This window comes from Gorilla gorilla, chromosome 19 (genome assembly GCF_029281585.2).
Source record: "Gorilla gorilla gorilla isolate KB3781 chromosome 19, NHGRI_mGorGor1-v2.1_pri, whole genome shotgun sequence".
In the NCBI taxonomy this organism is placed as follows: domain Eukaryota; kingdom Metazoa; phylum Chordata; class Mammalia; order Primates; family Hominidae; genus Gorilla; species Gorilla gorilla.
This window is the reverse complement of record NC_073243.2, coordinates 34,975,517-35,001,907: the sequence shown is the minus strand read 5'-3', so window position 1 is coordinate 35,001,907 and position 26,391 is coordinate 34,975,517. Positions and strand designations below refer to the sequence as shown.

The 26,391-nt window shown below is 38.2% G+C and overlaps 1 protein-coding gene across 5 annotated transcripts in view; it reads left to right on the top strand.

Moving 5' to 3' along the window:
• IQGAP2 (IQ motif containing GTPase activating protein 2) overlaps positions 1-25,919 on the top strand; it is a 307,664-nt gene extending 281,745 nt beyond the window's left edge. For all 5 annotated transcript variants that reach the window (XM_019013491.4, XM_019013490.4, XM_055366992.2 and 2 more), the window contains 8 exons: positions 1,448-1,550; positions 2,109-2,250; positions 11,621-11,708; positions 13,709-13,921; positions 16,237-16,397; positions 19,037-19,174; positions 20,442-20,550; positions 24,987-25,919. In XM_019013491.4, the coding sequence (XP_018869036.3) occupies positions 1,448-1,550; positions 2,109-2,250; positions 11,621-11,708; positions 13,709-13,921; positions 16,237-16,397; positions 19,037-19,174; positions 20,442-20,550; positions 24,987-25,100 (1,068 nt within the window). In that variant the 3' untranslated portion in view covers positions 25,101-25,919. The remainder of the gene's footprint in view (positions 1-1,447; positions 1,551-2,108; positions 2,251-11,620; positions 11,709-13,708; positions 13,922-16,236; positions 16,398-19,036; positions 19,175-20,441; positions 20,551-24,986) is intronic.
• The last annotated feature ends 472 nt before the right edge of the window (positions 25,920-26,391 follow it).

The window sequence follows — 26,391 nt, the reverse complement described above, 5'->3', positions numbered from 1 at the left end:
TAAAATAAAATAAAATAAAACTCTGATCCCTGAATGCTCAGGGAGACTAACTGAGTAATAATAAAGCTCCAGTCTCCTGCAAAAAAAAAAAAAAAAAAAAATTGAAAGCAGAGTCAAAGAGTTATTTGTTCGCTCATGTTCATAGTAGCATTGTTCCCAACAGCCAAGCGTCTATCACTAGATGAATGGATAAAATGTGTTATATTCATACAATACAATATTATTCAGCTTTAAAAAGAAGGAAATTCTGATACATGCTATAACATGGAGGAACCTTGAGGACATTATGCTAATTGAAATGAGCCAGTCACAAAAAGACAAATACCACTTATCTAAGGTACCTAGAGTAGTCAAATACATACAGGTATATTTGTGGTTTCTAGGGGATAGAAAGAAGAGATAATGGAGAGTGACTGCCAATGGGTACACGGTATCTTTTAGGGCAGTGAAACTGTTCTACAGTCAGAGAGTGGTAATGGCTACACAGCTCTGTGAATACACTAGAAGCCATTGCATCGTACATTTGAAGTGAGTGGATTTGATTATCTGAATTCTATTTTGGTAAAGCTGTTGGAAAAAAGATTGAAAATGGAAAAGGAACTAGCTTTATCATTATGATGCAGAGTTTTATAAAATAGTTGCTGAGAACAACAAATGTTATCTCCTGTCTCCAGGATTACTAGTTCTGTACTTTGGAAATGTTGTTTCAATCTAATTAGAAATGCAAGCAAAAACAGATGTGTCGCTGTTCATGTGTAAGGTTGTAAGAATTAAACCAACTCCATTAAAATTTGTTTAAATTAAAAAAAAAAATGTGTTGTCTTTCATGGTTTCCCCCGAGTGCTGCTACCCCTCAGGAGTTAATACTGTTTCCTGTAAGACCTGGCAAGACACCCCAGCAGATGTTACTCATCTTTGGGCCTTCTTAGGATAAGGAAAGGGGAAACCACCCAGGACATCTAGGTCTCTTACATCCTTACCCATGAGAGATCTTCAGTGCAAGACAGATTGAAACAGCTCATAGTAGTGATTAAGAAGAAGATAACTGTAGTATTTGATTACTGCATAGAGATGTAAATGCCCTTCCAGTTTGCTACCAATGTTAGCTGAAAGACCTGCCTCATTCTGGACTCTTTCCCCCAACTTTGACTTTTTCTATGGAGGAAGAGTGAAGCACAGAGATCAGGTGGTAGAAGGCTTCCCTTTGGCAGACCTTGCTGAAAAAGGGTTTATGAACATGTTTCTTGCAACAATTTCTTGATGTAGAGTAGGTACTTCCCTCTGAGATACAATAAAAACTGTATCTATGTCTCTAATTTTTATAAATGTCATACTCATATTTAAGATTTAAATGGTATGAGGAGGAAATTATGAAAAATTTCATATAAATATGGTACAGTTGAGAATTTACTTTTTTCTTTGTGTGTGTGTTGCTTTCTACATAAAGCTCCTGTTGGAACACCAGGATGCAATTGCCCCTGAGAAAAATGACTTACTGAGTGAATTGCTGGGGTCGCTGGGAGAGGTGCCAACCGTGGAATCTTTTCTTGGTAAGAGCTTATTCCTTCTACTTATCCCTTGGTTTTTGTTTAATTGGGTGGGTTGGTTGGTTGGTTCGTTGGTTTTCCTATCCTAGATAAAACAATTATTTTGGAATTTAATGCTTAAGGATATTTAAAGAATAACAACTACACTTGCCCCTTCCTACAGTAAGAGTTCTGTAATTAATAGAGTCCGGGATTATAAAATAATTCAGTATTCTTGAAGGTAAGCTCCAGATATGTCAAAAAGGAATTGTCAACCTGTATTATACAGAAAGAAGGCATCATTAAAAAACCAAATTTATTAGAAAATGAAAAATACTTTTATTAACAGTTATCCTTTTTAGTAATTTGTATTTGAAATACCTATGTCCCATGTCATTTTCATTTTTCAATCAGATATTTTAAAAGCCACTTTAGCTATAGTAGAATGTGGGTTTTGTGAAGACCATGATCTCCCATTTAATTACCAAGCCTATCTTTCCCACAGAACCTTTATCTTACATTGTTGGTGCCATCATCACAAAGAGTGAATTGGAAAAATAACATTAGGTTTTTTCCCTACAGGGGAAGGAGCAGTTGACCCCAATGACCCTAACAAGGCAAATACACTAAGTCAGCTTTCAAAGACCGAGATTTCTCTTGTCTTGACAAGCAAATATGACATAGAGGACGGTGAAGCTATAGATAGCCGAAGCCTCATGATAAAGTAAGTTTGGGGGTTAAAGGGCACATGTCTCCAAATACACATCTTAAACCATGCAAATTCAAATAAGGCTAAATCCCAACTAATTTATTTAAAAGTATGTGAACATTGAAATCTATTATGTATATCCATCAAACATCTAACCAAAGGATAATAGACTCTTTAGAATTTAGAAAGGAATTAAATATTATAATAGTTTACAACACCTTCCTTGGTTTTTAGTTTTCCATGTAGTAATTTGATTTTTTTCCTTTGAGAAATGATTAACTCAGCTTATGCAAGTCCTTAGGTAACTGAAGAGAAATATCTATTACAGAGTGGCCAGAAGATTAGTGAGGAAATTCAGTTAACCAACGTTAATTTACGGTATAAAATCATAATATAAAAACACATACCTACAATAAGACATTATGATAGCATCTGATTTATTGGCCTTCCTTCCTGTTAAACTGATCCTGGATATATTTACCAGCTTTGACTTTTATTTGTACCCTGCTTCCTGCCACCAAAGATTTCAAGTGAAGCATTCACACTTTAGATAATACTATCTTTTCTCCATCAAAGAATCAAGGATATTCCACATCCATCCTTTACACACAGAGTAAGAAAGAGAATGAGATTCATGATACAACACCATAAATCAAAACACCATAAATCAAAAGCACCCACTGACCAAGCAATGCAGTTTTCAAGAACTTATACAAACCCAAGAATGCATATCAGTACATTAGAACAGTTATGTATTGGGGTGAGATGGAGACTGGAAGTGGAAAAATGAGGACAAAGGGAACAAGTATGTGTTGAAACAATACTAAACATATTACTTCCAAGCTACCTGTCCTGAGTTCTGAGGTTGTTTTAATTTGTGGCAAGAGCTTTCTCTCCTGCCACTGATGTGTTGAAGTGTGCTTTAAGTGTGAATGAAGACAGCATTCATCTCCACTTGATTTTTTTTTTTAAACATTCAATCATCTGTGAAAACAACAGGAAGAGCTTCTTCACTGTGCTGTGTTGATATGTTCCTCCCTTAGGCTTGTTGATTTTGTCCTCAGATCATCTGAGGCTCCATTCGGTCATGCAGCAAATGCTTGACTACCTACTCTGTGTTCATGCGCTGGGCTTGAGGCTGGGATACAACAGTGGGTAAGCTGGCAACAGCCCCTGTCTTACAGGGGTGGAGAGCACAGCTCGACAGTAGGACCGCGACCAAGTTGCAGGACTAGGACTCACCCTTGGCCTCACAAGAGTTGAGGGTAGTTCTTTTTGACTACAGATTACCAAGGCAGATGAAAATTTCAGGGAGACAATTCAGGGCAGGGCAGGAGAGAAAGGGGGAGAAAGTCTACATCCTGGGTTCCTCTGAACAAGTGCCAATTATAAAGATAAATGGAAATACAGATTGTGTGGTTTTGCCATGTAAATGAAATTAGGCCAAGTATCCCATGATCTCATAAGCTTTGTCCTTTAGAAGTAATGGGAAGAAATTTTTTCTTAATTAGTTTTGTCTGCTCTTTGAACATCATTTTCTAAATCCAGTCAACTCAAATGTCTGCATGATATCTGAGAATCACAATTTGAGTAGTTCAAAGTATCAGATAATCTGAATATCATATATATTTATACTTATTCCTGAACATGAGTCTCCATGATTCTGCAAATTCTAGGAAATCACATTTAAAGATAAAACCATAAAAGTCAGGCCTGTCTGGAAGCAATGTGTCTTAGCCTGGGAAACCTGGGACATTGTCCTGTTTGCCTTACCCATTACCCAGCCTCTGCCCTTGTGTGGCTCTCCCCCATCCCCCCAGTGTGTGTTGGAAACAAACACTATCCACTTCTTTAATCACCACACTATGTAGAGCCAGCAGTGGGTTTATTTTTTATTGTGGTAAAATACACATAAAACTTACCATTTCAGCCATTTGAAAGTGTACATGCATTTAGTACATTCGCAGTGTGCAACCATCACTGTTGTCTAGTTCCAGAACGTTTTTATCAGATGTGAACCCTGTACCCATTAAGTAGTCATTCCCCATTCCCCGCTGCTGCCCATCCCCTAGCAACTACTAGTCTGCACTCTATGTCTTTGAACTTTTGCCTGAAGATATGAAGTCGTATCTCACTGTGGTTTTGGTTTGTACTTTTCCAATGACCAGTAATGTTGAGGATCCTTCCATATGTTTGTCATCCACTTGTGTATTTATGTATTCTTTTTGGAGAAATGTCTATTTAAGTCCTTTGTCCATTTTAAAATTAGGTTGTTTGTGGTTTTGTTCCTCAGTTGTAAGAGTTGTTTATATATTCTGGACACTGGACCCTTATCAGATATATGATTTGCAAATATTTTTGCCCCTTCTGTGGGCTGTCTTTTTACTCTCTTGATAATGTCCTTTTCCGCACAAATTTTTTTTTTTTAATTTTGATGGAGTCCAGTTTATCTGTTTTTTTTTTGTTGTTGTTGTTGTTGTTACTTGTGAGATTTACCCCAATGTTTTCTTCTAAAGGTTCTATAGTTTTAGCTTTTACAGTTAGGTCTATTAACCCTTTTCGAGTTCATTTTTGTGTGTGGTGTGAGACAGGTGTCCACCTTCATTCTTTTTTGTTGTTATTGTTGTTTTTTGTTTGAGACAGCGTCTCGCTCTGTCGCCCAGGCTGGAGTGCAGTGGCATGATCTCGGGTCACTGCAAGCTCTGCCTCCTGGGTTCATGCCATTCTCCTGCCTCAGCCTCCCAAGTAGCTGAGACTACAGGTGTCTGCCACCATGCCCAGCTAATTTTTGGTGTTTTTAGTAGAGACGGAGTTTCACCATGTCAGCCGGGATGGTCTCCATCTCCTGACCTCATGATCCGCCCACCTCAGCCTCCCAAAGTGCTGGGATTACAGGCGTGAGCCACCACTCCTGGCCCCACCTTCATTCTTTTGCATGTGGATGTCCAGTTGTCCTAGCACTATTAGTTAAACAGACTATTCTTTCTTCATAGAATGGTCTAGGCACCCTTGTCAAAAACTAATTGACAATACATGTATGGCTTTATTTCTGGATTTTCAATTCTACTCCATTCACTTATATGTCTATCCTTGTACTAGTGCCACACCATATTGATCACTGTAGCTTTGTAATGAGTTTTGAAATACGGAAGTCCTCCAACTTCTTTCTTCTTTTTCAAGATTGTTTTAGTCTTGCAGTTGAATAGGTCTCTTGCAGTTATATGTGAATTTTAGGATTAACTTTTCCATTTATGTAAAGAAGGCTTGAGGCCAGTGTTTTAATAGGGCCCTAAGTCTTTTATGCTCAAAGGCCTTCCTCTTGGCATACTGTGAGATCTTACTGTTGGCCGACCACTTTACTAAGCAGCCCAGTGATCAATGTAGGTAACAATTTGAAATAACACTGACTGGTTAGCCATCCCTGAAAGTGAAATTTGGATATTGCCCAAAAGGTTCAATAGAATTAGTTCTATGATTTTAGCCAAGCCCTGCTTCTAAATATATTTCCTTTAAAGCACATATTTGAAAAAATCTTGATACTAACAGATAATTACAAAGTGCAGCATTGACAGGGAACCTGAAAACTGAGTCTTTTTCTTGCAGGCAAGGAAACTAAAGTCTAAAAGTACCAGTATCAGTCCATGGCCTGTTAGGAACCAGGCCACACAGCAGGAGGGGAGCAAGTGAAGCTTCATCCTGTATTTACAGCTGCTCCCCATTGCTGGCATTAACACCTGAGCTCTGCCTCCTGTCAGATCAGTGGCAGCAGTAGATTCTCATAGGAGTATGAACCCTATTGTGAGCTGCACATGCAAGGGATCTAGGTTGCACACTCCTTATGAGAATCTAATGCCTGATGATCTGTCACTGTCTCCCATCACCCACAGATGGGACTGTCTAGTTGTAGGAAAACAAGCTCAGGGCATCCACTCATTCTGTGTTATGGTGAGTTGGATAATTATTTCATTATATATTACAATGCAATAATAATAGAAATAAAGTGCACAATAAATGTAATGCACTTGAATCATCTTCCCGAAACCATCCCCCACCCTGTCCATGGAAAAATTGTCTTCCACAAAACCTGTCCCTGGTGCCAAAAGGGTTGGGGACCACTCCTTTAAAATATTGATTTGAACACTCTCATGAGGATGACTTTTTTCCAAGCTAATAAACCAAATTTGTAACTCAAGCATAAGATATAGTTCTTGAGATTCATTAGAGAACCAAATTTAACTAAAATCAGACAATGACTTTTATAAGTTATGAAGTGGACAGACATGAAATGCAGAGCAATTGGGATGTGAAAATACCTAGCTTTTCTCGATCAAAAAACTATTCTGCTTTTTTGTGAAACAGATTGTGTTCTTAACTTTCAGAAATGCCCTTATGTTTAATTACAATGTCACTAGTTTTCCAGTCATGAGTAACTCATCTTCATGGAGGCCCCCATAGTAGCAGAATTTGAGGCATTGTTAATCATTATGTTTGTAAATTTAATTCCATGCTAGTCTCATAATTCTTACTCATTAGATGAAGATGAAGATGATGATAATAGCAAACACCTATGTAGTGCTTACCATGGCCAGGGACAGTTTTTATATACTGTGCAAATGCAAAGTGTTCCAGAATTCCAAACCTTTTGAGAGCTGACAGTGGTCAAAGGAAATGCTCTTTGGAGCGTTTTGAGTTTTCGGATTTAGGATGCTGAAGCAGTAAGTATATAATGCAAATGTTCCAAAATCTGAAAAGATAAAAAATCTGAAACACTTTTGGGCCCAAGCATTTTGAAAAAGGGACCCACAATCTGTAAAGAGAGAAAGAGAATAATATGTGCATATATATATTAAAATAAACATGTATAAAATATGTATGTAATATTCTCAGCAACCCCAAGAGAGTGGAGGTTATTATCAGTATTTTACAGATGAGGAAACTAGGCACAGAACAGGTATAAACCTTTTCCTGGGTAACACAGTTACTAAGTGGAGCAGAGATTCAAACCCACATGATTTTAAATCCTCCAGGGCCCACACTCTTGATCATAAAGTTTACAACTTGTCGAGGGCAAGGTCATTGTTCTTTGCATTCTTAGGAATCTTAGAATAAATAATGAGAATTATTAGCTGAGCAGTTACTGAGTAACGGAGGCTGGAGCATCTTTCCAGGCCAAAGAGGAGGGACAAAGGGCACATATCGGAGTAGGAAGAAACATTTATTTCTTTTTCCCTTGTGTATGTTTATAGAATAGAGAACCTCAGTTTGGGCTATTGCTATCTTTCTAATACTACCGAGCACAGGGATATTTAAAAAAAAAAAAACCTGGTCAAGGAATCCTAAAAACCTAGTCAAGGAGTCTTAGGATGACATAGGGTTATAGCCTCAATCTATCACTTATTAACCATGGAACTCAGCAAGTTGCCTCGCCATCAGTTTTCTCTTCCATAATATAGAGGAGAGGGGAAAGGAAGGGCTATGATGATCACATGAAATTATAATTAATACCATATAAATTATATAAAACTATGCAGTTGTCAACCTTTCATTATAACTTATGATTCAACTTAAAATATGTGATCCTTATGGCCTTAATTAAGCTTAGTTTCCCACAAAAGTATGTGTGTTTAAGTAGAAGGCAATATTTGTGGTTTTTAATCATACTTAGCTGCTTGAGTGCTTAAATTGTCATCTCTTAAGAATTTCCTGTCACATGATTAAGTTTAGGTTCCATGATCCCAGCTGAAAGATTTCCTTGTTTTTTGGTCCAAACTAGCAGGAGCACTAAATGGCTAAGGTGATATTTGAGGTCTGGAGCTAATAATGTAAATTATCTTGTTAGGATGTTAAATATTGAAAATATTCCTTAGTTTCCACAAACACTGATTCCTTTTCAACCTTGGGCACAGTATAAGCAGATGACAGAGGGGGAGCTTCAGGAATGCTACTGGTAATAATAGATACCATATGAATGGAGTGGCCAAACCCAAGGGGCCACACCAGCTTACAAGCGCCGTATGGGCTCATTTATCTACAGTGGGGTTTGAGCACAGCTATGATGAATAAACTCCCTCGTGTATTTCTTTCTCTTTTTTTCTTAATTCTTTTTCAAAATTAGATACCTCCTCATTCAGGGAGAGCAAGACCCGTGGTTTGGATCAACCTATCTTACATATTTGAAGAGTCCTGGCGCCAGTACTCTAAGCAGTTGATTTATGCTGGTCAGACCATATCCAGAATGTTATATTTGGACTGGGGTGGGAAGGGGGATGCATAGTAAGGTCATTGGTAACTGGAATGTGAGCAGGACTGTGAGCTCTCTGCAGATGCCATTGTGAGGAGCTTTAAGGGACTGAGCGGTTTCACTTGGAAAAAGGAAAGATGGTGGAAGAGGGGATAGAGGAACACAGTCTTGGCATTTCTCTATAGGTTTTTCAGGAGCTGCTGATTTGGAAAGGGAATTGGACTTGTTTCCTGCAGCTCTAGTCTCTTAGGTCTTAGTTGCCACATTTGTACAATGAGGGATTGGATTGTTTTTCAAAGGTCTCCCTCCGGGCCACAGTCCTAAGACTAACCAGGTTTCATGACTGGGTGGCCCTGGAAGGCAGGCCTCTCAGAGTGAGCTCCTGTTTGAGAATGGAATGTGCCAATATTGTACTCTCCAAAAGAAATTTAATATGAGCCACATGTAATTTTAACTTTTCTAGAAGCCTCATTTTAAAAAGAAATAGATGAAATTAATTCTAATAATATATTTTATTTAACCCAATATATCCAAAAATATTTAAATATGTAATAAATGTAAAAAATTGATGAAATATTGTACATTCTTTGTTTCGTACAACATCTTCAAAATCCAGTGTGTGTTTCACACAGCACATCTCAGTTTGTACTAGCCATGTCTCAAGTGCTCAAGTGCCACCTGTGGCCAGTGGCGGCCATCATGGGCAGCACAGCTTTAACGACCATGTGAGTGCTTACCATGTGCCAGACCTCACAGAAGGCTTTAGATCTTTTCATCCAATCCTTGCATCAGTCCTGAGAGATTCCTGTTTTATAAACGAAAAAACAAAACCTACAAGGATTATATAACTTGCACAAATCCACATGGCTAATATGCAACAAGAGTCCAAGCCAAGACAGATTTGGCTTTAAATCTGTCCGCCCCCGTCGTCCTTAAGCACTAGACACACTGTAGTGGGAGGGAGGTGGGTTCCCTGTCATGGGACTGGATGGTTACTTATGTCTGAGGTAGAACTTTGGCAATGAATTCCACAGGCCTGGTGTACAGTAGAAGTCCAAGGGAAACAGGCTGTGTGAGCAGTTTGTCCTCCAGCAACTCTTGAGCAAATAAACATTCTTTGTCTTTGGTGGGGCACGTTTTATTGACTCCAGTCATGTGGTCATTGCACAGCTTCTCTAAAGAACTAGAAGTTCCCTAGAAACTATATCACAATTAGTTCTGAGAATACTATTTCAAACAAGAAAGTTACTATATTGACATTTTTTAAATCATCCAAAGCTTTTATTTTTAACTCAGTGTTCCTGTTTAATACATTGATGATGATGGCTGGAGGAAGGTGGTGTGTAGGAAGGAAAGGATACATGGCTTTCTCAGCCACAGCCACTTTAGGAAACATGCCATCCCCCACGTGGCTGTAATTAGCTGTGGGCCCACCTTTGACTCTCTGTGGAGTATTTAGCTGTGCATTCCCAGACAGCCTGTAAATCCCCAGCAGCAAAGGGTCGTGGGGCCAGAGGAAATGGTTCTCCAAAGGCTAGGGGGAAGGGAGGCAAGGAAGACACATTGTGATTGTTCTTTTCACACAGACTTCTGATAAATAGGAAACGAGAAAAATGATGTTTACAGATGGCTTGTTGGATTTTATCCTATTTTCAAAAGTAATATATTTGTAATTAACTTGAAGGGTTTTCTCTGTCATTTGGGAGTAGTTGCCCATATCCTTCAAAATGTAAAAATTTTCTTCTCATTTCTAAATTTCATGCTACATGAACATTTCCTGCTAGAGTTTAGGAAGAAAAATTAGTCATTCAGTGATATCACGTAATGACTCTGAAATAACTAAAGTTAAATGCAATAACGGGACTACAGTAAAAGTGAAACTTCAGATGTCGATTAGACCAGTGTATGTATAATTTAAACAAACTTTTGTCTGTGTTTCCTTTTCTTCTTTCTTTTCTTTCTTTCTATCTATCTATCTATCTATCTAGATATCTATCTGAGATGGTATCTCACTCTGTCACCCAGGCTGGAGTGCAGTGGCACGATTTCAGCTTACTGCAACCTCTGCCTCCTGGGTTTAAGCAATTCTCACACCTAGGCCTCCTGAGCAGCTGGAATTACAGGCACATGCCACCATGCCCAGATAATTTTTGTATTCTTAGTAGGGATGGGGTTTCGCCATGTTGGCCAGGGTGGTCTGGAACTTCTGACCGCAGGTGATCCGCCCACCTCAGCCTCCCAAAATGCTGGGATTACAGGAGTGAGCCTTTTCCAATAATACTGTTTCCACCTTATGTAAAAGTGAGCAAATTTGACCCTTTAGCTTTTATGTTAAAACCTTTGTACGTAATTACATAACATGATGCCTCCCCAGGAAGTGGTGGCCAATTGCCATAAAGAACACCTATGAGAGAACATACGGTTTTCGTACTTCCAGAAGAATTTTCCAGCTCTTTACTGTTTACCGAGAAGCTCTCCTATTCTCTTCCACCTGAAGAGTGGAAGAAGACCTAACAAATAGGTTTCTTTGTTAACCCTATTTGTTAGTTGCTCAGGCCCTTGAACACCATCCTCCTCGCTGCTGTGTCAGCTGACAGACCAAGCCTCCACAGCCCACACTGAACGTTTGCTCCCACTGGCCTTCAGACTCTTTAATAGCTTTCTGATAGTAGGAAAGGTAACAGTTGGTCTGGCTCCTAAAGGCTTATGAGGTATTAAGCCAGCCCAGAAGTCTAGGTGCTATTAAAGTCAGGAAAGGAGAATATTAGATATCATTCCTGCACTCTGCAGTAGCAGGCCATATCAGCAGCACTTGCTCCCCCTGCCCATCAAAAAGTAGTCTCCGTCTAAAAAAGAAGGAAAAGTATTTAGAGAGGAAATCTTGTGATACACTTGTGCCCATGTTACTGACAGTATAATGCTACAACATCAAGCACAGAAAGCCCAGACTTTGATTATCAAGCATTTATAAACTTTCAGGAGCCTTATAGCAGACCTGGTGAATATCCACAAGAATGTTTTATTGTAAGGTATTATCTTTGAAGCTTCAGTATTGTATGTGTTTGTGCACTCTCTTAGGAGAAACAGATTTTTGTGCATAAGGACTACAGTCTGAAAGTCTGTCTTTTTCTCTGGTTTGTTAAGGACCAAGAAGCTGATAATTGATGTGATCCGGAACCAGCCAGGGAACACATTGACAGAAATCTTAGAGACACCAGCAACTGCGCAACAGGTAATTTGGCTTTAAGTGTAAAATAATAATAGACAGGTGTTGATTTTCTTCATAAATCTTTATGCCATATGTTTAGTATCTGACATGGTCCGGAAGTAAGGAATTTTATCTATTACTGTAGTGGACTTAGTTCAGCCATATATAAACCTGTATGAAGTATCAATGGGAATGAAATAGAAAATACAGCACCAAATTCATGCCGAATATACTTTTGTCTTAACCTAGGATGATAGTTCTGGGTTTTTCAAAGCCCGGAAATGTTCATCATAATGGGCAAATAAGTCAGTTGAGAGAGTTCTAGCTGACAGGATATTGAAAAATACCTTTCACATTTTATGTATTTACTAACTTGAAACAAATAAGCATCTCACATGTTAAAGATGTTTTCCAAATGCTTCGGAAGCAAATGTTGAGTCCACTGAGTCAAAGCATCATTATGTTAGCGTAAGTGAGGTTTCACAACAATCTTGCATTTAGCTTTTTATTAACATCTTTGAAAATACGTCATTGTTCGTTCTAAAATAATTCAAGGTTGTTATTTTAGTACCAATAATTGCCGCTCCCTAAACAAAAGTTAATTATTTAATTAACTATTTCTTAGCACAGCTACACATAATTTTCCTGGATCATTCTTAATTTAATTGATTGCCAAGGAATCCTTGTAATAGTTTTTAATTTAAAAAATATAAAAGGCTGGGCATGGTGGCTCATGTCTGTAATCCCAATACTTTGGAAGGCTGAGGTGTGTAGATCACTTGAGCCCAGGAGTTCAACACCAGCCTGGACAACACAGTGAGACCCCCATCTCTAATTTTTAAAAATTTTTAATAAAAAATGTAAAGCAAAACTTCAAATCACATGTTTGTTAATATGTGAATATGTTTTAAACAATGTGGGTAAAATATTATACTAGGTTAGTATAAAAGACTTTAACTCCTTACTATTTTTCATTTTCCCCTAAATGTATCATGAATAAGTGACTAAGAACACAGACTTCTGAGATCAACTATACCTCTGCACCTCCTAGGTGTGTAACTCTGCGCACTTAGAAGCATTGCTGTGCCGCAGTTTCCTCAACTGTAAAATGGGTATAATAATAGTACCCAGCTCACAGGCAGGATTAAGTCAGTTAAACATGTTAAGTGGGTACATCTGTATCTGGCGCACATTAAGTGCTCAACAATGTTGGCTGCTGCTTTTGTTATTTACTGCTAACCTGGTAATAATGTTCCTGTGTCAATAATGTTGACCTACCTGTCCTGTGTCTAAGATTACTGTGCCTAACTAATAGTCGTTTCCTTAGACTTCATCTATTGGGTCAGTCAATTGTCTAGTACAATGAAATGGGAAGACCAATAGTCTCTTTTTGTTACTGTTTCCTTGAACAGACTATCCAAAGAGCATTCATTCATTCATTCATTTACTCATCGTTTGGGAATTTATAATGTGCTAGAATATTCTTATTCCCTTTGGCTCAAAGAAACTTTGCAAGTTTTTCAGAGTTGCTGGTTTGTGATTCCCTTATGAGAATAAAGCTCTCTGACTGCCTTACTGTTCGTTTAGTTTAGGACTCTCCATAAACACAGCTGATGTGTGAGAGTTTAGCTGGGTTCTGAACATTCAGGGTTCTCATAGCCACATTTCAATAGGTAATCTAGTTTTAGTTTCCTCAGCTAGCCTATCCAGGAATTGAAATCCTTCCATCTGCGGAACAAAGTAGCAGTTATCCATTAAAATATGTCCATTACTATAGTGATTTGTCACCTTGGCAATAAAGTAGCTATTGAGAATTTTTCCCAAATAAGGCTTGCTATCGAAAAGATGAAGTAATTCCTTTCAAAGACCTACTTCAAAACTCAGGAAGAACATGTTCTTGTTCTAGTCTCTGAACTTTGGCTGGAGGACTACTTTCATTTTGACATTAACTTGCATTGTGTAGCTTATGAACTGTGAAATTAGGGGATCAGAGAAAACTCAGCATCTTGATATTCTCTTTTCAGGAGGTAGACCATGCCACGGACATGGTGAGCCGTGCAATGATAGATTCCAGGACTCCAGAAGAAATGAAGCATAGCCAAGCTATGATTGAAGATGCACAGCTGCCTCTTGAGCAGAAGAAGAGGAAAATCCAGAGGAATCTTCGGACGTTGGAACAGACTGGACACGTGTCATCCGAAAATAAATACCAAGACATTCTCAATGAGATTGCCAAGGTTTTTGGAAACAGTATTCTTTCTTCTTCACTTAGCAGACATTTGCTAATCACCAGTCAAGTGCTGGGCACTCCGTGAGGTGGCATTAGGGATTCATGGTTGCATATGCTGTGGTTACTGCCCTCTTCAATGCTACAGATTTTTCAAGGTTTCAAAGCAGTTGATGACTTTTTTTTTTTTTTTTTTTTGAGTTGGAGCCTCGCTCTGTTGCCCAGGCTGGAGTGCAGTGGCACAATCTCGACTCTCTGCAACTTCCGCCTCCCAGGTTCAAGCGATTCTCCTTCCTCAGCCTCCTGAGTAGCTGGGACTACAGGCGTGCACCACCACGCCCGGCTAATTTTTGTATTTTTAGTAGAGACGGGGTTTCACCATGCTGGCCAGGCTGGTCTCAAAATCCTGACCCGGTGATCCACCCAGGCCTCCCAAGCAGTTGATGACTTTTAAGAGAAAACAATCACAACACTTTCATGTCATTAGGAGAGTTGAAACAGACCAGAAATAAATACTAAAAAATGTACTTGACAAGTTTGGTCTATACCTTTAAAGTTTTAAAAATAACACTATTGGAAGAGTTTTCTCCTGAGATGTTAGTTGTCCTATAGCTCAGTTGCTCTTAGAACCTGCCACTGAGATGGAACTCTGTGTCCCTGATCATTTGTTTTTAAGCAATTTAGCCTAAATGCAGTTCAGACTTGAAGATTAGTTTCTGTTTTCTTATCCAATATTTTTACACTTGAGAAACTTCCTGAGCAAAGGATCTCAACTTAGTGCAATGAAACATCACAGGAAGTGGCTGAGATCTGTTTGTCAAGGATAAGGAAGTATATATTTGGGTTAGAAGGATATTTCATTCTTTTTATTCAAACATGCAAATTAATATGGATCTAGAGGTTAAAGGCAGTTAAATGACCAGAAAAAAAAAAAATTCTCACCTTCTGGAAGGGAAATGCGCTCAGCTTTGTTCTTTGATAGAAAGTTATGTTCAATTCTGGCAGTAGGCTTATTCCTTCTAGCCCAAGTGACTCAAGGGAAATAGCATTTCTTTCTTGAGTTTGGGGGTAGAAATATTTCTATTTGGGAATATGGGGTAGATAAATATATGCTTTTGCTTTAAAAAAGAAAAAGGCTATCATGAAGACATGATATTCTATTTAATGAATATTCTATTATATGAAGAATTTCTATTTAATGAAGAATTCTATTTAATGAAGAATATTCTATTTAATGAAGAATTTTTACCTAAGGGCATGGGGAAGTTGTGGGGGAGTGTATGTGTATGTAGGTATTTCTTTGAATTCCTAGGGGAATGGTTTTTAACTTGTTTGCAAAAGAAAAACAATATTAAACAGGCACCATTTTCTTAAGTCAAACATTTTCATAACTTACCAATTAGAATTACGAAAAAAACTTATATCTGCAAGTTTAAATTTAGCATAGCTCTTGTAAGCTATAAGCAGCTTATGCAACTTAATGTTCTAGGAATTCTATTTAAATCCAAGTAATAGTTATCAATGTTGAATCTTTTCACTCAGTCTTGACAGCCCAGTGTTGTTTTTTCAAACCTTGAGAAATATTTGTCAGATGAAAAAGTTTGTTCTTTTCTTATTTTAAAAATGAATTTAACAATTAAATGTGAACCTTTTTAGTTTAAAGTACTATTCAAAGAGGAATATTCAAAATAGTCTGAAGAGGCCGGGCACAATGTCTCATGCCTATAATCCCAGCACTTTGGGAGGCCGAGGCGGGCAGATCACTTGAGGTCAGGAGTTCAAGACCAGCCTGACCAACATGGTGAAACCCTGTAACTACTAAAAATACAAAAATTAGCCAGGCATATTGGCACGGGCCTGCAGCCCCAGCTACTCAGGAGGCTGAGGCAGGAGAATCGCTTGAACCTGGAGGTAAAGGTTGCAGAGATCAGGCCACTGCACTCCAGCCTGGGTGACAGAGCAAGACTACGTCTAAAAAAAAAAGTCTGAAGAAATTGCATTTCTGCTACTTTGTGCCCCTTTTAAAACGCAATTTTTCCTTAAACTAAATGTGTGGTTATTCTAAAATAACTTCTTTGCCTTTCCATCAAGAGAAAAATTAATGTTAACAAGTCTCTTAAAGTGAAATATGTACACTTTCCAGTTCTGAAGTAAAAAGGGATGGGAACCCTGTGGTGTTGAGAGTAAAATAAGGTGCCTGAGATAAACTACAAGTCAAGTTACAAATAGTGACTTACTACTGCTTGATATTCTTCTTGTCCCAAACTGGCAATATCATAAAGCAAACTTCTGCTTAAATATGATACCCCTTACTTGTTGTTTTAGGATATTCGAAATCAAAGAATCTATCGTAAGCTTCGAAAAGCTGAATTGGCAAAACTTCAGCAGACCCTGAATGCACTTAACAAGAAGGCAGCATTTTATGAAGAGCAAATCAATTATTATGACACCTACATAAAGACTTGTTTAGACAACTTAAAAAGAAAGTAAGTTAAAATCATGTCATGTTCATTTGTAATGTCATGATTTCTATGAGATGTCAATTCTGCGTTTCTAGGCAGTTGGGTTGGGTATGGAAGAAAACTTTTTGCTCTGTCTTCTAACCGAAAACTAGAGTCTCAGTTTTATTATTTGCCACTGTGAACTAAGAAGGCAGGAGTAAGTGGAAGCTTTTCAATTCCCCACCAGCACTAGAATTAAAGTGGCTTACCTGTTGTATATTGAGCAAATAGCATTAGTAAGTTAGGGAAGCACTTTCATTATTCCTTTTGTCTTTTTTAGCCAAAGATTTTTTTAAATACTATTATTTTTAAAATCTCTTGTTTTTGGAATGTATTTTATATAATTGATAATATTAGATAATGCCAGGTGTTTGCTAATTGCACAGAGCAGCTGAATGTTTTTAAATTGCTTCATGGTTTTAAAAAATTATTGACACAACTGGCAAAATTTGGCAGCTCTCTATTATCCATTAGCATAAGTATTATAGGTTTTTATATACAGTATAGCCATTTTTAATGAATATCCTTTGCTTAGTAATTATTCTTATTACTAGACTATGATCAATGCTAGTTAAATTTTAATTACCCATTTAAATATGTAATACAATATTTTTATATAATCCTTGTCATTAAATTGGCAGGAGGAAATGGTGCTGTATGGAAAAATCTATTGCATTAATCATAGATCTGTTAAATTTTATTGTAAATTGACTATAATTTTATGTATTCCTGGGGTACAAGGTGATGTTATCATTTATTATTACAATGTGAAATAATTAATTCATATATGCATCACCTCAAATACTTAGTTTTTGTGATAAGAACACTTGAAATTTACTCCTAGCAGTTTTTAAATATACAATACACTATTATTAGCTATATTCACCACACTGTGCAATAGATTTCAAAAAAAAAACTGATTCCTCCTAAGATTTCATATCCTTTGACCATCATCTCCCCATTTCCCCCACCCTCCAGCCTCTGAAACCACCATTCTATTCTGCTTCTATGAGTTCAACTTTTTTAGATTCCACATATAAGTGAGAACATGTGGTATTTGCCTTTCTGTGCCTGGCCTATTTCACTTAGCATAGTGTCCTCTAATTCTGTCCACATTGCCCCAAATGTCAGAATTTCTTTGTTTTAGGGCTGAATAGTATTCTTCTGTGTGTATATATACCACATTTTCTTTACCTGTTCATCTGTTAGTAGATTCTTAGGTTGATTTCATAACTTAGCTATCGTGTGAGTAGTGCTGCAATGAAGATGGGAGCGCAGACATCTCTTTGACAAACTGATTTCATATCTTGGAGTAAACACCCAGAAGTTGGATTGCTGAAATCACAGAAGATTTGATAAAGGGATGCAGCCACATTTAAACCTTATTGATTTGGCTCCCACTACTCCTGAATTTTAGTTCATTTGCTTCAGGTTTCTCTCTGTTTCTCTCTCTCTCTCTCTCTCACTCTCTCTCTCTCACTCTCGTGCTGTCTCTCTCTCCATATATATATATATATATATGGATATATACAAAAATACACTAAATATGTATATACACACTATATATAGTGTGCATATGCACTTATAATTACATAAACATATACACTATACACTAAATATAGGAAGGAAGGAAGAATATATACATATACATGCAAGGAAGAAGTTGGTCAAGCTTACTTTCAGTAGAAATGAGATTGTTAGGGATTTACTTTAAGGCATTTCACACAAGATCCACAGTCGGGCGAATTGGATTTGGGTTCTGATTCTCTCTCATATCGTGTGATCTTGAGCCCAGTTCAGTGAACTTTGAGCCTCAGTTTTCTCATCCTTAAAGTGGAATTAAGAGTACCAGCCTCACCAGCTTGGCTGACGTGGCGAAACTCCTTCTCCTCTAAAAATACAAAAATTCGCCAGATGTGGTGGCATGTGCCTGTAATCCCAGCTGGAGGTTGAGGCAGGAGAATCACTTGAACCCGGGAGGCAGAGGTTGCAGTGAGCCAAGATCATGCCACTGCACTCCAGCCTGGGCAATAGAGCAAGATTCCATTTCAAAACAAAACAAAAAAACCTCCCCCCAAAAAGCAAAGAGTACCAGACTCACAAGTATGGTTATGAGAGCTACATGATATAGTATATAGCAAAGGAATTTATTAATTTAAAAGTACTATGGAAATGTTAATTTTGGAAATGTGAGGTAATATTTATAAGGCACTTAGAACAATGCTGGCCACATAGTGTTTGTTAAATAGATTAAAATAGTCCTAGTAATATCGTTATATAGGAATACACAGTTCATGTTATTGCACCAAAGCTACTTCTGAAATGACTAAAGATAGCCACTTGGTTCAATATACCTGAGAAAATAGAGTGTAAGTTTTATTAAAAATGTTAGTCTGTAGTGCAAACTTCAGTCACTCGGGAAATCCCTTTCCCCACAAACAGTTTAGTAGTGAAGTTGCACTCTATGGACAAAATTACCTACTATCACAAAATAAAAAGGTGTATATTCAGCACTCTGAGGGCCAGGTATGAACAGCGATGTCACTCTGAGTATGGTAATTGCACTACCAGAAGCCTCTGCATTTGCCATCATAACAACAAATGTTCTGTTCTTATTTTGTCAGAAATACTCGGAGATCAATTAAACTAGATGGAAAAGGAGAACCCAAAGGGGCGAAGAGAGCGAAGCCAGTGAAGTACACTGCGGCAAAGCTGCATGAGAAAGGTGTCCTGCTAGATATAGATGATCTTCAAACAAACCAGTAAGTGTGACCTGGAATCTGCATAGAACACGCATGCCATTTGATTTCTTGTGGCCTTGGAGAGAGCTCCATTTGGTCTAGCAAGGCTTAACCTCAATTATTGATGGGTGACAAGGGAAGAATACACAAATCGTTATGGCTACTCTTCCCTTGGCCTCAGCATCTGGTGCTGTCGGTCATATGTAGTGTTGATCAGTGGTTGTCTTTCCCGTGGCTTGTGCAATATGTTGGATTGGTGAACCTCCAGAACTGAGTCATAGCAATGAGAGTAAAAGGCTGTCTTTTGGTCTTGATGGATGAATTATCTACCATTGCAAAATAGCACCTTTCTCATTTAAAATAGGCTGTGGCAACCCCTGGATCAGAGCCATTTCCAAAGCATGCTGTGAGTGTGTGTATTCGGTGTAGTGGAAAAGACAAACCCTCCTTCACAGCCCCACATCAGGCACCACGTGCTGCCTCCTTTTAAAGGGGTCATGACCCCAGCGTTCCATCACTTTCTTGTCCTAAAATCTCAAGGGAAGCCAGACTCACTGGCATTTGCCTCTTCTTTAACTCCTGCCTTCCTTCAAAGCCTGGCTTCTGTTTATCCCATGAAACCTCCTGACAACACCAACTCAGAAGAAAATGCTTCTTCCTGAGATGGAGTCTCACTCTGTGGCCCAGGCTGGAGTGCAGTGGTGGGATCTTGGCTCACTGCAACCTCCACCTCCCAGGTTCAAGCGATTCTCCTGCCTCAGCCTCCCGAGTAGCTGGGATTACAGGCACATGCCACCGCCCGGCTAATTTTTGTATTTTTAGTAAAGATGGGGTTTCACCATGTTGGCCAGGTGATCCGCCCGCCTCGGCCTCTGAAAGTGCTGGGATTACGGGCGTGAGCAACCGCGCCTGGCCTGAAGTTTCTATAAAAGTTATCATCTGAAATACTCAATTGGCTATAGGTCAATAATGTTCATGTTCTGTGACTCACATATTTCCAATTATGTTTTATGCTCTTGAAGAGCAAGGACCATATCTTCTATTTCTTTTGTAATAAAGCACCTATGTCAGAACTCTGTGAACTACAGATCTCAACAATAGCCATCAAACCTAGTGTTTGGAGAGCAGAATTGGGGGAAAGATGATGTGAGGTTTTTGGTGACTTCCTTAGGATTTTCTCAACAAGCCATTATTTTAAAATGATTATTTGAGGTTCCATTAGTTTGTTTCAGCTTTAAGCACATCTGTATTTGTAATTTCTCATGTATGAATGTTCCTTTCTTCACAGGTTTAAGAATGTTACATTTGATATCATAGCTACAGAAGATGTAGGCATTTTCGATGTAAGATCAAAATTCCTTGGTGTTGAGATGGAAAAGGTGCAACTCAATATTCAGGTAAGCCGCTGGAATTTCTGCACATTGATGATAAATTTTATATGTGGATCATACATTGCTACCCTGGCTCTCGCTCTTCAGGACGACAATAAAGTTTAACAGAAAACCAGTGCCAGCCTTATTTGCCAATATTTGTTAAGTGTTGATGATTTTTAAAAGCTGTGACTTTTCAAATGATTGGAAATTAATATGCTTCTAGCTGGCAAACCACAGCAGTCAGTTTCTCTAAACTATGTTTCCATTTTAAAGCTTAGACAAAAGAATATGATTTAAAAGTATTCAGAGCTATTAAATAAATGCTATAAATTTTCCTTTTATTGGAAACTTGCATTTCTTTCTAAGACTATGTATGCCCAGGACTGGAACTTTCATGATCTCATTTTTCCCTCTTTCCTAGAATGGTTTTCTTTTTTGTGGGGGGAGGGGGTGGGGGTGGGGCATTGAGAAAGGGTCTTGCTCTGTCGCCCAGGCTGGAATACAGTGGCACAATCATGGTTCACTGCAGCCTCTCGAGTCGCTGGTACTACAGGCGCACACCACCACATCTGGCTAATTTCTGTATTTTTTGTAGAGACAGGGTTTCACCATGTTGCCCAGGCTTGTCTTAGACTACTGGGCTCAAGTGATCTGCCTGCCTCAGCCTCCAAAAGTGCTGGGATTAGAGGCATTAGCCACCACATCTGGCCCCTAGAATAGTTTTTACGTCAATTTATTAACTCTATTTGTCAAATGCTTGGGATCACAGGAATGAAAGGCATTATGCAAAACAGATATCTATACATAGAAAAATGGTGTTTGCAATATAAATTATCGTTATTTTATCGTAAGAGCCACATTTAAGCCAAATACACGTAAATGAAAACTGAGAAATCCAGTTTCTGTGCAAAAAAAAAAAAAAGAGGGCACTGCAAACAAATGTTCATCTACCCCCAACTTCTTAATTCTTAGCACAAAATCAATTTAAAGAAGTAATTTATTTTTCTTTTTTGATGTAACATTTTTTAAATGGAACTAACATCTTACCTGGGCCCCAAACTACTTACAAAATGGTTTCCAGGTATTTTGCATATGTTTATATGAATCATCTCACTAAGATCCTGAGAGTGATGTGAATTCTGGCCTCACTGTCTGTGCAGCCCAGGGCTCCATGCACTGGAATTACCTCTCCATCATGGGAGTGTGTGCCAGAGCCCTTCTTTTCTGGCAGCCCTTGTAAGTTTAAAAGAAAAACGGGAGCTGAATGGGTTTGATAAGGACATTGAGATAATGGAGTAAATTAGAATTCGGAGATAAGATGAAAGCTATTATGTAATTATTGAAAGTATAATTAAGTAAACAGTATCGTTTTCTAACTTACTTTAAATGTCACTAAATGTATCCATTTAATAATTTAGCTAATTAGGGTCTTCAGTTATTTTGTGTAACAGATAAATACAGGAAGAGAAAAGAAGGTGCTTGTGGTGATACCCTTTGGTTAGTGATTCCTCTGTAGAAATAGCAAAAGACATATGTGATTGCCAAGAAGGAAATTATCCAGTGCCAGTCAATATCAACTGGACCAATGAGTCACAAGTGACCAGGAGACACCTTATATTGTGTTTAGAGAGAAAGCAATAATTCCATGAGACTTCCTTTGAGTACTGGTACAAAAACCAAGCTTCACTTGTTCCTTTGTTAAGGATTCTGTATACAGTAAGATTAGCTGTTCATACCATTCATTTATACACATAATGGATTGTGAAATGTTAATCCTTAGCTATATGCAGGTGACCAATATGTCCTGGGTTTTTTAAATCAGTAGTGCATAATCAGAACTGGCTACATCCTTAGCAGTGCTCAGAGCAAAATAAAAATGCAGCGCCCTGTTTTTAAAATTATTAAGGATTTTAGGATGATGACAGAAGAGAATAAAACCCTGGGCATGGAACCCTGGGCATGGGACCCTGTGCAGCTGCACAGATTGCATACCCATGGAGCCAGCCCTGCATTTGATAGCTGTCAGATGTAAAGGCAGACTTCTATTTATATATGCAGCTTTCAGTCAATTGCATGAATGTGTAAATTGTCAAAGAGAAATGTGATGGCCAGGTCCTTACTGTGAGTAAAGGACCAGGAACAGGACCAAAGTTTGAAAGGACTAAAGAAAGCCCCTTCTAACATTTCAGCTCTATGTCTCTTGGTTATCTTCAGCCCATTTTCCCTTCAGTTCCTAAAGAAAACTGTAGGATAGAATTATATCCTATAATTATAGGCCATATAGGTAACAGGAGGATATGACTTATGTGATATATGTTCTTCTTGTAAAAATAATGTCAGGTATTTATCGGGGACTGCAGGGTGGGCCTTCTTCCTCTCCTAGATGAAGAACTGAGGTTCAGAGAGCTAATTATGGAAGATAATTAGCTGGGATAATTATGGAAGATAATGCAGCTGGGATCCAAGTTCTTCATCACTCTAGTCCACTGCCTGTCTCATAGGATTCCAGTTGATCCTGCAAGACAAGAGTAGCTTACAAAGGGTTTGCATATACCTTAATCTCATATCTCATTCCCAGTAGCACCCTTGTGAAATTGGCAGTGTTATCCCCAATTTACACACAGGGAAACAGAACTTCAGGAAGTTATGTCATGTTGCAAGGTCTTAAGATAGCAAATGGCAGAGCTAAAACTAAAGTCTGCTTTTCAAGTCATGAGTCCAGCCATGTTTTCTCTGCTCCCTACTTTGGGGACCCAGCTACTTCCCCTACATATGCCATTCCTTTTCAATCTAACTCTATTGGTTTAATTCTTTTCCACTAGACTTTGTTTAACAGATGTTGCATTTCCCAGAGGAAAAGTGAATCTCCTCTACACTCTAAATAGCCAAAAGTATTATTGATGAAAGGACTTCAATTCCCTATAGAATTTTAGTTCTAGAAGCATATCTGAATAATGTAGGGGTTTTCTTGAGTGCAGTGAGAGGTAATTGAGGAAGTGGAGGAGGAAGCTGCCAAGAGTCAAAGTTCTCTCAAAGATGACTCCAACTTCTACAATTGACCTTGCTAGAAACAAGAAAACGAGACTTAGAATTTGGGCCAGGACAGCTCAGGAATTATATCTTCCATTGGGAAAGGCTTCCTGTACCTATGTTACTATGAAATGTTACAGCTTAGTTTCATGCATATGGCTGGTGTGATCCAGTTACTTATTTTAAAAAGAGAGTTGATTTCCTTTGTTTATATGCTGGCAGTGAAAAACAGAATGACAGTTCGACTTAAGAATGAGGGCTTGTTCTCAGTACAGAAACAGAAGTAGCCTAGATCAAGAAGTGCGGACCACCGCTTTGTACAATGGTCTCCAAACTTTGGTCACTTCATCAGGAAATAGTATGAGCACTTCTCTCCACACATAGTTATTTGTAAAGTATACATGCTTCTGCTATTGTACTCTAAAACGTGCTGTATAAGATATATACCAAAAAAGTCCAAAAAAATGAGAAAAAATAAATAGAAATAGGAGTTCTCATATTCTTTTTGCTTCCCCAGTGAATGTCTTGCTCACTTCACTTTAAAAAAAACACTGCTTTCTGTGTTTTTGTTTTTGTTTTTGTTTTTCGGGTTTTTTGAGACACAGTCTTTCTCTGTCGCTGAGGCTGGAGTACAGCAGTGCAATCTCGGCTCGCTGCAATCTCTGCCTACTCTGTTCAAGTGATTTTCCTGCTTCAGCCTCCTGAGTAGCTGGGATTACAAGTGTGCACCAACACGCCCAGCTAATTTTTGTATTTTTAGTAGAGATGGGGTTTCGCCATGTTGGCCAGGCTGGTCTCACTCTCCTGACCTCAAGTGATCCACCTGCCTCAGCCTCTCAAACTGCTGGTATTGCAGGAATGAGCCACCACACCCAGCCAGAAAACACTGCTTTCTAAAGAATGTGCACCTAGCCAGAACTTTGTGTTTTGACATTTTCGATTAAAAATTGCAATTATATACCTGACATTAACTTAATGATCATCATTTTCTTTCATACAGCCCTTATCAATTCCAAAAAGCTATTTTCTTTCATCTAAGTCACAATCACTTGGGAATTTATTAAAATGCAAATTGATGGGCCCCACCAGAGAGCTACATAATAAGAAATTCCTGTGGGAGGAGCCCAGGCAGCCTTTATTTTAACTAGCCTATGTTTTTAACCAGATGATTCTGATGTACACTTAAGTTTTAGAACCCCCATCTATGGCCTGGTGCCATGGCATGCGCCTGTAGTCCTGGCTACTCGGGAGGCTGAGGTGGGAAGATAGCTTAAGCCAGGAGATTGAGACCAACCTGGGCAACAGAGTTAGACCCCATCTAGGTGATTAGGTCAATTGAATCTGACTTTTGTCAACAAATTCTTCTAATATGTTTTTTAAATGCACAAAATGTCAAAGTTAAGATTTAATGATGCTTTTTACAATTTCAGGATTTACTTCAGATGCAATATGAAGGAGTAGCTGTAATGAAAATGTTTGATAAGGTTAAAGTGAATGTAAACCTTCTCATATACCTGCTGAACAAGAAATTCTATGGAAAGTGAAGTGCCTACAGAAATTTCTTGGATTCTGTATCATCTGGATTAGGAAATGAATTTGTTTAATATTTTTGTTTTTAAACATGGTTGAAATCACTGCTTATAAATGTGTGATTTTTTTTAAATGACCAAAACTGTTCTGAAGAATGTACCCAGGTGCCTTTTTGCTAATTTGATACTATAATAGAATGAGACATAAAACGAATTAATGGAAACATATCCACACTGTACTGTGATATAGGTACTCTGATTTAAAACTTTGGACATCCTGTGATCTGTTTTAAAGTTGGGGGGTGGGAAATTTAGCTGACTAGGAACAAACATATAAACCTATTTTCCTATGAAAAAAATTTTAAATGTCCCACTTGAATAATGTAATTCTTCATAGTTTTTTTAATCTATGGATAAATGGAAACCTAATTATTTGTAATGAATTATTTAGACAGTTCTAAGCCCTGTCTTCTGGGAGTTATCAATTTTAAAGAGAACTTTTGTGCAATTCAAATGAAGTTTTTATAAGTAATTGAAAATGACAACACAATAACACTTTCTGTATAAAAGTATGTATTTTGTGTGATTTATTCCTACTAAATGAAAGTGCACTACTGCCTCATGTAAAGACTCTTGCACGCAGAGCCTTTAAGTGACTAAGGAACAACATAGATAGTGAGCATAGTCCCCTCCTCCACCCCTCACAATTTATTTGAATACTTCAATTGTGCCTCTCAATTTTTTGTAATGCTAAAAAATCAGTATCTAGATGGTTTTTAAATGTATTCTCTGGAAATTGTTTTATGTAAAATAAATGTTACTTAATTCCATTAATTTGGCTTTTAAGTTGTCTTAATAAATCAAAGTCATTTAGTGGGTAGGGGAAGATTCTTGGTCGGGTTTGTTAGGAGATAATACATTTCTTGCTGTACTGGTTAAAGTATAGAGCAAGCTGCTGTAAGGAAAAGATACAAAACCCTGGTGTCTAAAACGAGGGGTAGAAGTTTGTTTTTCTCAAATTCAGCTCAACGGTGAGCAGATCCACAAGGTAAAGAGTTCCAGGTGGGTCAGTTGGCTCTGTCCTTGTACTGATTCCCCCCAGCCAGATGAGGAAGAGGATGGCGAAGAAGTCCAGGGCAAGCCTTTTCAGTTATACGCATCACTTTAACTTCCACTTACATTGTATTGGCCAAAACTGAGTCACGTGGACACAGCTAGCTAAAGATAGTCCCTAACTAGGCAGCCATGTAGCCAGTGAATACAGAGAGGTAGAGAGGGAATTGGGTCTGTTATTAAAAGGAAGAAA